We start from the raw sequence: 11989 nt of genomic DNA, 5'->3' as shown, positions 1-11989 counted from the left end.
CGCCCAGGCGCTGCTGGCGGCGGCGATGGGCGGCTCGCGGAGGCTGCTGCTGGTCTCCAACTCCAGGCTGTACGGCTGCGGCGGGTACCTGGGCCACTGCCAGCAGCAGGTCGCCGCTTTCTTCGGGGAGTAAGTGCCCGAGGCCGGCTCTGCAGCCCGCCGCCCCTGCTCCTGAGGGCTCCTAGGCCAGGGCCGGGCGGGTCTGGCTGCGCCTCCAAGGAGCCGGGGCCTGAGCGAGAGCCGCGCTCCTGCCCCGCTGCTGCCTTGGTGCCCGCCCCCAGCAGTGCTGCGGAGGCCCCTCCAGCTTCAGGGATCAGGCAGCCCCCGGGGGAGAGAGAGCAGGGAAAGGCAACACCTCTTCTGAGGAATAAAACGCAGGGGGGAGGAGGGTTGCAGCACTAAAGGCCTTTAAAAGCCTCCTGTTACTTAGCCAGAGCACTGCTTCCCTTCCACCTGAGAAGCCACAGTGTCCGCCCCAGCCTGGGCCCGTCTCTGCCCTGCCAGTGCTTGTTCATTAGGCCGGCAGGGCTGCTGGGAAAGGGCAGGGCCGGGCAGGGCAGGGCATCCAGCAGGCTCCTGGATCAGTTGTGCTTAAGCCCCCACAAAGGGAAGAGTTGGCAGAGCCCAAACTTGAGTCCCCACCGTCATGTTTTCCAGAAAAGTCAAGAGGATCTTGTTCATTCCATATGCGCTTCATGACCAAGATGCCTACGCCAAGACTGCGAGAGAGAAATTTGAAAGTTTGGGTAAGACGACAGACTGGTTATACAGCCCTTTGAACGACGTAATAAAAGTGGCGTGACATTAAAATATTTTCTGTGAGCTTTTAGCCAGGTGAAGTTTCTCTGATAAAGAAAACAGGCGTGCTCTTTCACCTGTCCAAAATTTAGGATTGTGAGACCGGTGTGTGACTTGTATATCCATGCCATAACCAGCACGCAACACCTAGTCAAACCACCTTTTCATTGCTTTCTGTATATATACAAGCTTCCCAGGATCTTCATGCAGTTGGGTGGGGGTGTTTTTGCACATCTCCCTCACAGAGTTCTGCTTATTCTGTTACAATATTTTCATTAGATCGTAATTAAGCTGCCATCAACAGAAATATAGGAATTGTTAGACCGCTTCTCTGGTGGGTAGCTTTGTTTCTAGGTAGCACTTCAGAGAATGAGGCAACAAATCAAATAATGGATGGTTTAATGGGTTAGCCTTTACATATTAGGAATAATCTCTCTTTGTTTCCGAATCTTTCATACCCTGTCTAATCATATAATGGATATTTTCACACACTTATTTAAAACTCTTTTTAAAAAGATTTACTACTGAGGTAATAGAACAAAAGACTGAATTATCGAGCTATTCCTCATAAAGATAGAGGTGTCCTGTTTACAGGCCACTGTGGCCCATTGGCAATGGAGGCAGGGCTCCACTGTTTCTTTACACTTGAAACAAGGAAGAGGTGATGTGGTCATCACCATGCTCCAGTCTCTTTCATACCACGTACGGCATTGTTTGCTGAATGTACTACAGTACTAGAAAAGCAGAGATCTTCTTGAACTGTCAACAGTGATGCCCTCTGCATAATGTCCTGGTTGGTTCCAGATAACTTAAAACTCAGCAATATGATATGAGTAATTCAGTTATTCATTCCAGTGTGAGTTTGCTTAGTAACACAAGTTATTCCTTATCCACCGTTTGTCTCCAGTGAATAGCATCGGTCAGGGCAGTGCCCAGTCTTCTGGGGTCCTCTAACATTCTTCTACACTTTTTCCCTAGCCCTGCCTAACCTCAACAGCTTTGTCTAGCCATCTTCAAACTGCGCTACCTTTGTCTTAATCACCTTTTGATCACTTGCTAACATGCACCACCATTCCTGTAGCAATCCTGAAATGTCCCATGTGAGCCATTTACCACAATGAAAATCATCCCCTCTTTGATCTCCTAGTCAGTGTGCAATGTTATCTCTCACTACATAAGTAAAACATTTCCTTAATAGCTTCTTGTAAGAGTTCCAAAAACAGGTAAGATTTATCCCGTGTTCTCTCTTTAAACAGATATATATTTTCCCCCTCCCCTTTTTTTAGGCTACGGGCTAGACAGCATACATGAATCTTCTGATCCCATAGAATCTGTAAGGAAATCTGAAGCAATATTTATAGGTAAGTGTTTAGTTCCATCTCTTTCCATTTATGATTCATGTGGATTAATTATTGCAGTCACACTTCATACAGATACAGCAGGAAGGGGAATGAAGGATCTGACCCTGTTTAACACGGGTATTTGTTAGAAAAAATAAGAACACTGAAAATGCCTTCATATGCCACGCTCTGGCACCCATGCCAGGAGTTGCCTACTCTGGTCTAGTCCATTTTAGATTGCCCTGCACTAAGTGTTTGGGCTGCAAAAAGCCTGCTCTCCAATTCCATCTCTCTCCCCTTTGAAGATAATTCATTTACTTTTTTTGAAAACCCTATGATTTAGGCCTGAGCTACACTACCATGCCTAGCAGCACGCTGCTTAGCTTGGTCTAGATATATAAACCAAAAATATGCAAAATACTAAACCAAAACAAAAAGGATAAAAATAAATCTCTTTAAAACTGTAGCGTCAGAACCAAGGGACCCCAGGCTATTATTTTTATTCATGACTCCACAGTGGCTTGTGCTCTCACAGAAATAAGACACTTGCCTAAGCTCCATTCCCTAAGCCAGGGGTGTCAAACTCTTCTGGCCCTGAGGGCTGGGTGATAGTTGTGGGGCTGGACCCACAGACACTCTGCATTCTGGATCTGGAGTGGGTATCAAATGTGGCATGGTCCTCTTCCAGTCACTGCAGGGCTGTGCTACACAACCTAAGAGTGACATGTGTTTGCTTTGGGGCTGTGCTGCACCCAGCAGCCGCTCCACCACTCCAGGATGCAAGCTGGAGCAGGCAGGGCTGTGGGGCATAGGACCAACTGCGCACCCTGCATGCTATCTTGTGGGTCACTTTTAAGACCTACAGGCAGCACCCGGGGGCTAGGTGGTACAGCTCTGGTAACAGGCTGGATCTTTGACACCCCTGCCCTAAACAAATTCTTGCTGAACACAGCTCTAGCCCTAGTTGTTTCAACTTATTTGTAACACTTCAAAAAAAAAAAAAAAAGATGAACAAGGCAAAGTCAAAGCTCTCTTTCAAAGGGGTCTTGTCTACTTCTTATACAGACCTCAATAAACTTATAATAAAGAATGTCCAGTGTAGTAAGCACAGTGTCTAGGCTGGAATCTAGGTCTAGTAACAATACACTGGACCCAACAAACCAACTAAGCCATAATTTTAATAATAACAACTCTTCAGTGCACAGAATCCCTAGCAGTTAGGCTTTAGAGAAGTCTAACTCTTGCCCCCTTATTTGTCTTCAGGAAGATATTATTACTTTCTGAAGCCTGAGGACACAGCCTGAGCTCTGGAATCCTCCTTTTTCTTTGACAAATCCTCCATCCAGTCGTTTGAAAAATACATTCTAATGAGACTTTAATTCCTCTATTGGAGTATTATTATTACGATCATGTTAAGAATCTATTACACACTTGCATGTTAGAACAGCAGATTTGTTATGTGAGGGTAGTGTAAAGCTGAGAAGGGATCTCTAGGGCATTAGCTGATTGACATTTGAGGCTGGCATTCTTTTAAAGCATCTGGCTTCCCTTACAGCTGAAACAATCTATAGGTGTCTGGCAGTTCTGCTGATGGTCTCAATTAAAGCAAGTGGAAAACACATCAAATAGCATTGACTCTTTTCCTGCAGGGGGTGGAAACACATTTCGTCTCTTGAAAGCCCTTTATGACAACAGTTTGCTACTGGAGATCAGGAAGAGAGTTCTTGAGGTAACTTGGCCACGTGACTTTCTCAGAGCCAGGTCTTAGTCTTATGGAATGAGAATATCTAATCACTCTGGAGTAGTTTTTTAATTTGGGACTTCCCAAACTGGGCTGTCACCTCCTAGGGTGTAGGAGATTGTTTGTTAAAAAAGTCTTAAAAAATAACTGGACACACTGTTCCACATCCAACTTAAATTGTATGATGATAGGTCTCTTTTAACCCCCTGTTTTGTAGCCTGAGAAAACCAGCATGAAGCTCCTTTAAGACTAATAAAGACTAAATGTATGCAGCAGGCAGCTGGAGCCTTTGCCAACATAACAGCATTAGACTTTTACTCATATGTGCCTTGATACAGAATAGGACAAACTCCACCGGACAAGATTATATACAGCTTGCATACCTGGCACTTCCTGAAACATGGTATTGACTTGGGATACATGAAGTATTACCAAGAGCCAACAGCATTAATGGAGTTAATCACTTCTAGCCCAGCATGGCTGAGTGAGTCACATAGGGTAACCCTTAATTTAAAAGAATAGAAATAAGCTAGAATAACAATGCCAAAATGGGATAAATGCCACATGGCTTGTACTTAAAAATGCCCCCTGCCAGAAGTGAAAGCCTTCAGAGCTGCTCTAGTATTTAGAAAGCAAATATCCACTATTGAAAAAGCAAACCTAAGGATTTTTTTTCTTCTAGAGAACCTTTGAAATAATTGGTAAGATTTAATTACGTAGCTTGGCAATGCCAACACTAAGCCTCTTCAGATATGTTGTGTATTATCTCTACAGTTTGCTCCACAACCCAGTAGCATAAGAAAGGGGAGAGGGGAGGAGGGTGTGCAAGAAGGACACCAGTCCTGCGTGCTAACCTAGAGGGGGTGCCAGGATGGCCCCTCCACACAGGAGTCTTTGCCATGGCAGGCACAGCTCTGCTCGGCCTGGCCATAGGAACCAGGCAGATGCAGCCCCTACCCAGTAGAGTATCTGAAGGTTATGTGTGTGGAATGACGATCCTCTTTCCACCCCAGGAGCATTTGTCATGAGAGGCACAACCCTGTGACTGGAGTGGTGGGGGGTGGAGTGAGCAGGGTACCAGGAGTAGCCCCAGGGAGCCCATTCCTCTGCTTGTCCCCCAGTGGCAGCAGCCAAAGCCTGCCATGGTACATCAACAGCTGCAGCTGTAGCAGCTCCAGTGACAAGAGTCAGGGCAAGTAAGACTCGACTCCCCCTCCCCTGCCCAGGCACTGAAAGAGCTTGCTGCACCTCTGTCACAATCTTTGCATACACAGCGTTGAAGAAAAATCTTATCATTACTTGTATGATAAGTGTTTCAAAGGGTAAAGTCTAAAACCAGGACCGATATCTAAAAGGGCTGTTACATGACCTGAGATGATGGGTTTTGATTAGTAATGTATCTAGTAACTGGAGAAGTTACATTCACCCCAGTGTGAAGAAGAGAGCTACTTAGAAAATGCACAGGATAAAAAAATTAATCTCATGCAGCATGGTATCTTATATGCTTTAAGGTGCACTTGACAAGTCTATTGAAGATGTGCCACAAAAGAGATTCGTGAGGAGACAGCATAACAGAACATCAACAAGCAGCCAAATATTTTCATGCTTTTTGGAGTGGTGGATTGCAGTCCACAGAGAAGGAGTTGAGGGGGTGGCACTTGAGAAAAGTGATCTCATCAAGCAAATCCAGATTGTCCCATCTGAATGCTACCAGCACCATCAAGCTCCAATAGCTATGAAAAACTCCTGACAACCTGTGTAACGTGCACCTTAGACTAAGGCATTGTTTTAAAAGACCTTTAACTTAATTCCAACCACTTTTACAGCTCTGATAGCATAAGTTCCCCTAAAACTATTTCTTTTCACCTCAGAAGAACTGCTTCATTTTAGTGTGAAAGTGCTAGCTTGACTTGTTCCAGAACTTTGTTTCTCCCCCCCCCCAGCTGACACCTTCAAGCAGTCCATCTTGTGAATGCACTTAGTCAATCTTAGCTGATGTCTGGGCACTAACAACTGGTTTCTACCCTTCAGGGGTGAATTATAAGTGAATAAGTGTTCTGACCCTACAAAGCATAGAAACATTGAACAGGAAACAGATTTTATTCTCTTGATGCACAGAGAGATGTAGCATCATTTCTTATTTCCTCTTGTCTTTGAGTCAGAAGGAAGTGAAGAGCCATTTGGAAACCAGAGTTGCCATTAGAACTTCAGGCCCAGCTATGGACCCAACCCAAAGGAAAGAGCTGCTTTTGATTTGACAAAACTGACTGAAATGCAAGAAAATGATAGATGTGGCCTGTGATAAGACTGCAGCTGATAATCAGAAACTCAATAGCCTTCAGCTATACAGATACTGCAGCCAGAAGTGACTGTAGCTTGACATAGAGACTTCGCAGCCAGCTTTAAACTAACTAGCTCAACTATTGGCAGCAGTGTGACAGCATGGCACTCAGTATGGAGTAACTCACCCTGAGCAACTAGTTTTTTAAACTTGTTCTCTTCACGAGGGTGAATTCACTCCTGTGACCATGGTACAGATATACCTTTTGAAGTAGTATAACTAGGGTGGGTGAGAGGGGCACCAAGTTAGGAGAGGTGCTAGAATCGCCTCTACCCCACCCATGCTGGAAACTCCAAAACAGTCCCTAGCTGCTGCTCTTGCTGCCACCACTTGAAGAGCAACAGCTGAGTAGGGCAGAGTATGTGGTGGTGGCACACTTCTCCCCACCATCTCTTGGAACTGTTTCTCTCTTCCCCCTCTGCTGCAGGACTTGGTCAGGGGCACCAACTCTACTTGTTATACCACAGACCTTTTGGCTGGCTGTCCCTCTCAAAAGAACATAATGTTATACAATTGTACTCCCACATTTGTGAATCAACTATCTTAGGGTATGTCTGCCCGGTGGCAGCAGACAGCTCTGTTATGCTGCTGAAGAAAGCCCTGCCTGTTTATTTCCTCTCCACATACATTAGGCCTAGTAATGAAGTGTTGAGGATGTCCTGGATGCACTCTGAGTTGGCTGAAAACCCAAGTCTTGAGTACAAGATGCCCTTAAGGCTGGACCAAGTCTGACCTCATTTCTGGCAGACTTTTGCAGAGGAGTGGGTGGATGGAGTTTATTGTCTCAGTGATGTGTCTGAGTGCTGTGATGCAGTATAGCCATGAACTGATGGTTATTTTTTTAAACTAATATACAGCAACCAGTTATCTGTCAAATGACAATTTTCCCCCCTTCAGACTAGCACAGAACATTCCTCCAGCAAGAGGGACCTCCTTAGTACCTTGAATTGTGAATTTATTCTCTGTACTTTGGCATTGTTATAACTGTAACATTGACTTAGATTCTCAGTTGGCTTAAAATGATGTAGCTACAGTGACATCAAGAGCTAGGCAAACTTGAGTCATGTGAGCCTGTGGCCTTTCTATTCCCCTAGGACTTTTGACCCTAAACACAGGGCATGGACTTCCCAAGGGGGTCACCAGCTCCAAAAGTTTAAGGAACACTACATTACAGAGAACAGAAATGGATGAACATTAAAGTGTTTTGGTGTCCCCAAGAGGGAAATGAAATGAATGCTGCCCTTACTGAGTGATGTTTTTTGAAGGCACAGGCAGAAGCTAGATAAAGTAGTTTTATTCCTGGCAGTAGGAGGTTGAGCATTGCCAAGTAGGCCTGTAATACCCTACAATTCTGGATGCAAGTTTAGATGTGCTTTAGTTCTAAATCACATCAATTCTATATGAGTGTGTGTGTGTGCATTTACACATGCAACCTTGCAGGGAAGGCTAGGCTGAGTAATTTTGATGGCCCTTTCAGGATTAGTTTTCCTTCTCTTGTTCATCTGATGGGGGTTCTCAGATTTCATGTAAGCTTACACTATTCTAAACCCCAGCTTCAGAGCTTCTGGTGGTTGCCAGCAAGGCCCAGAAAAGCTCATATTTGCGTTCTTTCCACCTTTCTCTGAAATTTCAAACAGCTGAGGTACACTGAGAAACCTCTCTGACTGGTGCGTTTTGCCCATGCACATGGGATTCATATAAAGCCATATTTAGGACCAAGAAGGGATTTTCCAACAGGCCAGATTAGCAAGGATGGTTGGTAGGTATAAAGGGTAGGCATGTGAGTCTTGCTGGTGGGGCTGGAGTGGATAGTCTTGTGGACTTGTTTCAACAAACATATGTCTGCTAGTGGTGGCAGGGATGACACACTGATACAATCCTATCTGTGCAAAACAAGTAAATCCTTTTATACTTCGCTGCAAGTAGAAACAACCCAGTTAAATATCCTTGAAAAAAACTACTGTATGTTCTTTCTAGAATACTGCCTGTTTTCCCAGCAGCAAATTTTCAGGAAACTTCTACACCACGTTTCCTGCAGTGGCTAGTTAACATCTTAGCAACAAAGTTCTAAGTTTGTTGGCTGAATTCTGTTTCCAGCTTGGTCATGGACATTGAACAAGTCACTTCCACTGTTTTCCCCTCCCCTCTGATCTATAAAAATTGCATTAGAAAGGGGTAGTGGCTGGAACTGACAATGTTGAGTCTTTTCAGCCAGAGATGAGAAATTGACAGGCTTCAATAATACATCCCTTTACAGTGTTCCTTTGTCTTTCAGGATGGAGTTCCGTACATGGGGTCCAGCGCAGGAACTAATGTAGCTACCGTCAGCATAAACACAACCAATGACATGCCAATTGTGTACCCACCTTCCTTCCAGGCCCTGGGATTGGTTCCTTTTAACATCAACCCCCATTTCTTGGACCCAGATAAAAAAAACACTCACATGGGTGTAAGTAAACTATTGTGCACTAGCTATGCAAGGGGATGAATAAAGGTGTGGTTAGAATGTATACATACTCTAACTTTTAAGCACTAGCTGCTAGCTAGTCTCTTATTTTGGAGCTGTTTGAAATGTTAGCAAGTACGGAGAACTTAGTATTTTCTTCCTGAAACTCTGGAAAACCCTTTTGCTCTGCTCTGTCCAAGGCAGTCTTCTTGGACACCTCATGCAGACATTGATTTTGAAATCACCTCCATTAATATGTTTCTGTTTTGAGGGCAAGCACATTGAGATGGAGCAGTCCCTAAACTGAATGATTTAATTGCTTAAACTGGGGGAAGTCCCTCCAATTGAACTTTATGAATTCCCAAGTTTAAGCCATAGGTTGTTTGTTTAATCTACATTCCTTTAAGGCCTCTTCTCCAAGGGTAGTATTGGATATTTAAGGGGAAACCTAGGTCCAGTGGTCAAGAGTCTTGCCATGGACCCAAACAGAACCAAGTGCTTCAATGACAAACTTGAAGCTTGGCTCAAGAAGCAATTTGCCTGGGAACAATGCGTACCTCCTTCAGTGTGTGTAAAACTTGATCAAATTTTAAGTATTCTGTGACACTTTGCTAGTAGTCTTTAGATACTTACACAGTAACAGTTTATTTAAGCTGACACTCATTAGGTCCTTCCATTCCAGGAGACACGTGAGGAAAGGATTCGTCAATATCATGAGGAACCAAATACCCCTCCAGTACTGGTAAGTGATACTTGCTACTCGAGAGGTTCATATCTCCTGTATATATACCACCTTTACCCCGACTCCTCTGCCAACCATTCATCTAATTTTAGATGGATTTGTCTTTCTGGTTCTTTCCACTTAATAATAATGTGGACAATTTCCTTCCTCCTCACCCCTCCTGTCCTCAAAGTTTTTATAAGAGTTCAAAGGTTGAACTTAACTAGTTGTATGCCTCATTCAGCTTGCTGTGACCTTCCCTGATTCTGGTGCCATTAGGTTCATAAAGAGAACTGGGCAGAGTAGGAAGCTCCTCTTGAGTACCCCTTGCCCTCTCTCATGCATTTTCTCTAATCATTCCTTAGAAAGAGAAAGAGAGGTGAAAAGCTAACTCACTTATTGTCTACTAAAACTTATACATACCCAGTGAAAACGCATTGTAATGTCATGACAACCCACAGCTACATGGAAAATCAGCATTGCTGTTGCCTTTCCTTACAGCCAGTATGTCCTGTTTGGTGAATGGTTGTGCACTAACACAGGGGTTGACAACATATGGTGAGCAGGCTCAATCTAGCCAATAGAACCACTAGATCTGACCTATGGAACCACTTTTCCCTACCCCTGCCTTCCTGCTACCCAGATGCAGTATTGTGGCTGGAAGCTGCTTTTGTGCCACTGCCATTTCTCCTCATCCCACTTCCCTAGGGCTGCAACATGGGCAGCTTCCAGCTGGTGGGCAGCTGGAGAGGCCAGGTAGCTTCCACCTGAGTCCATGCCACAGGTGAGTAGCAGGGGGAAGGAGACAGGTGTACAGAGAAGCAGCAGCATAGAGGCAGCTCCTAGCTGCCTGGCTCTGGCACAACTCGAGTCTGGCTGGAACCTATGTTCACATTCAGCTGGGGAGTAGGGGCTGAGAAGTGGCAGCTCCCAGCTGCCTGGCTGTGGCATGGACACAGGAAAACCTGTCTGCTGCTAATGCACAACTGAAGCTGGGTTGTTCCATCCCCTGGCTTGAAAAGGTTGCTGTCCTTCCATCCCCTGGCTTGAAAAGATTGCTGTTCTCTGCTCGTAACAGATTAATCTGGCTGCTGCATGGCACAAACTAGATTTGAGGTCAATTGCAGAAGAGATCCCAGGGACTACTTTCCTTCCCTTGTCCTTTGGGTGCTATGTGTGGTGCATTATTGTGTATTTTAAAAAGCACAGTTAGGCTGATCGCCTAAAAGAGAAGTCACCTTCCTCTTAACACTATGAAGAACTTGTTTGCTTTGTCTTGTACCTTCATCTTAAAGGGAATCGTCTGCAATAGGGTGCGGTGTTAGACTTGTCATCTGCAGATGTTTTGAGATCATCAAGACAAAACTATCTGGAAACTGTTTAAACAAACATTGGACTGCCAGAGATGAAGGATGCCACCTAAAATAACTCTAAAAGTAAATTGTCATTAAAGGCTTATTTTAAACATTCGAATCCAGTATAAATCAACTCACCTGTTTTTTTAAGTGTCACAACCAGCGTTTCTGCTTTTCTCCAATTAAGGGCTTGCGTGAAGGATCAATGTTACTAGTGGAAGGAGATAAAGCCACTCTGCAAGGAGTAACCAGAGCTAGACTGTTTTTAAGGTACTGGTTACATTCAACACTGTGCAACCTTTTTAAACTTGGAATGAATTCTGTTCTTCAGCCAGGAGAAAGTTAGTTATGATTTTAAGGCATGGACTGGGACTCTGAGATCACAGTTCATTTGCCAGATCAAATTTTGTTGTATCCTATACTGCTGGGAAGTCTCTTACTTGCTCATCTCCGTTTCCCAGCTGTGACATAGGAATACTTCCTTACTTTCCAGGATTAAAGAAAATGGTGACAACATGGTGAAGGATTGTAAGAGATGACAACATTGTCTTTATCTAGGCAGCTTTATAGGGTTGCCATTCTACTTGTCCTTGCTGGTTTATAGCATTCTCTGTTACTTATGACTACAGTTGTCTACTGGGATATAACAGCCTTATTAGCTAAGGTGTTGATTTCATAGTATGTTAATAAAAGGGATCAGTGCCATCAGATTTGAGTAAGTGCAAGACTGAGTCCTAATAGCCATGCATTTTTAGTCTTTAGTTTCATGACTAGTACTATGGACCAATAAATAAATGTCTATAAAACTAGCCAGTTACCTTCACTGGGCACTCACTGCTGCTTTTGATATATGAAAATGTGTTTTCTTCTTTTATTGGGACTGGATCCTAAAAATTCTCTGTTAGCAGTTAAAGAAGAAATGTAAGCTTATAGCACAATCTGTTTTGACTGCAGGGGTAAGCCACCAACTGAACATGAGCCTGGTACAGATTTCAGTTTCCTGCTGATGGCTGGTAACCCCCAAGCACCATAACCTTTCTTAAAGTGGAACAAGATGCAGCACTACAGTATCCAGATGGAAAGAGATGAAAAAGAAGCTTCCAGTTCTTGGGAATGAGGGGGAAAATAGACTTACTTCTATAAATAAAGCTGGATTTAAACGTACATGTGACCTCAGCTCTTACTGGGTGTGTTTACACATGCAATTAATGTGAAGCAATCAACTCTGGAGCAGTTTGGGCCAGAGT

The 11989-nt window shown here is 44.1% G+C and overlaps 1 protein-coding gene across 1 annotated transcript; it reads left to right on the top strand.

Moving 5' to 3' along the window:
- Position 1: 1 nt before the first annotated feature.
- LOC102575008 (alpha-aspartyl dipeptidase) lies at positions 2 to 11906 on the top strand. The gene is made up of 8 exons (XM_006273497.4): positions 2 to 129; positions 658 to 746; positions 2085 to 2159; positions 3788 to 3867; positions 8496 to 8669; positions 9349 to 9408; positions 10930 to 11012; positions 11697 to 11906. Exons 1-8 carry the CDS (start codon positions 26 to 28, stop codon positions 11773 to 11775), a joined length of 744 nt encoding a protein of 247 aa, XP_006273559.1. The 5' UTR covers positions 2 to 25; the 3' UTR covers positions 11776 to 11906.
- Positions 11907 to 11989: the final 83 nt, after the last annotated feature.

This window comes from Alligator mississippiensis, chromosome 4, assembly GCF_030867095.1.
Source record: "Alligator mississippiensis isolate rAllMis1 chromosome 4, rAllMis1, whole genome shotgun sequence".
Classification (NCBI taxonomy): domain Eukaryota; kingdom Metazoa; phylum Chordata; order Crocodylia; family Alligatoridae; genus Alligator; species Alligator mississippiensis.
The sequence above is the reverse complement of the archived record's forward strand: the minus strand, read 5'-3'. Positions and strand labels throughout refer to the sequence as shown.

Excerpts from the sequence above, each read along its gene's own strand:
- LOC102575008 (XM_006273497.4), top strand. The coding sequence starts at position 26 with ATGGGCGGCTCGCGGAGGCTGCTGCTGGTCTCCAACTCCAGGCTGTAC. Across the intron at positions 747-2,084 it reads AGAGAAATTTGAAAGTTTGG|GCTACGGGCTAGACAGCATA; the intron begins GTAAGACGACAG and ends CCCTTTTTTTAG. Across the intron at positions 3,868-8,495 it reads TCAGGAAGAGAGTTCTTGAG|GATGGAGTTCCGTACATGGG; the intron begins GTAACTTGGCCA and ends TTTGTCTTTCAG.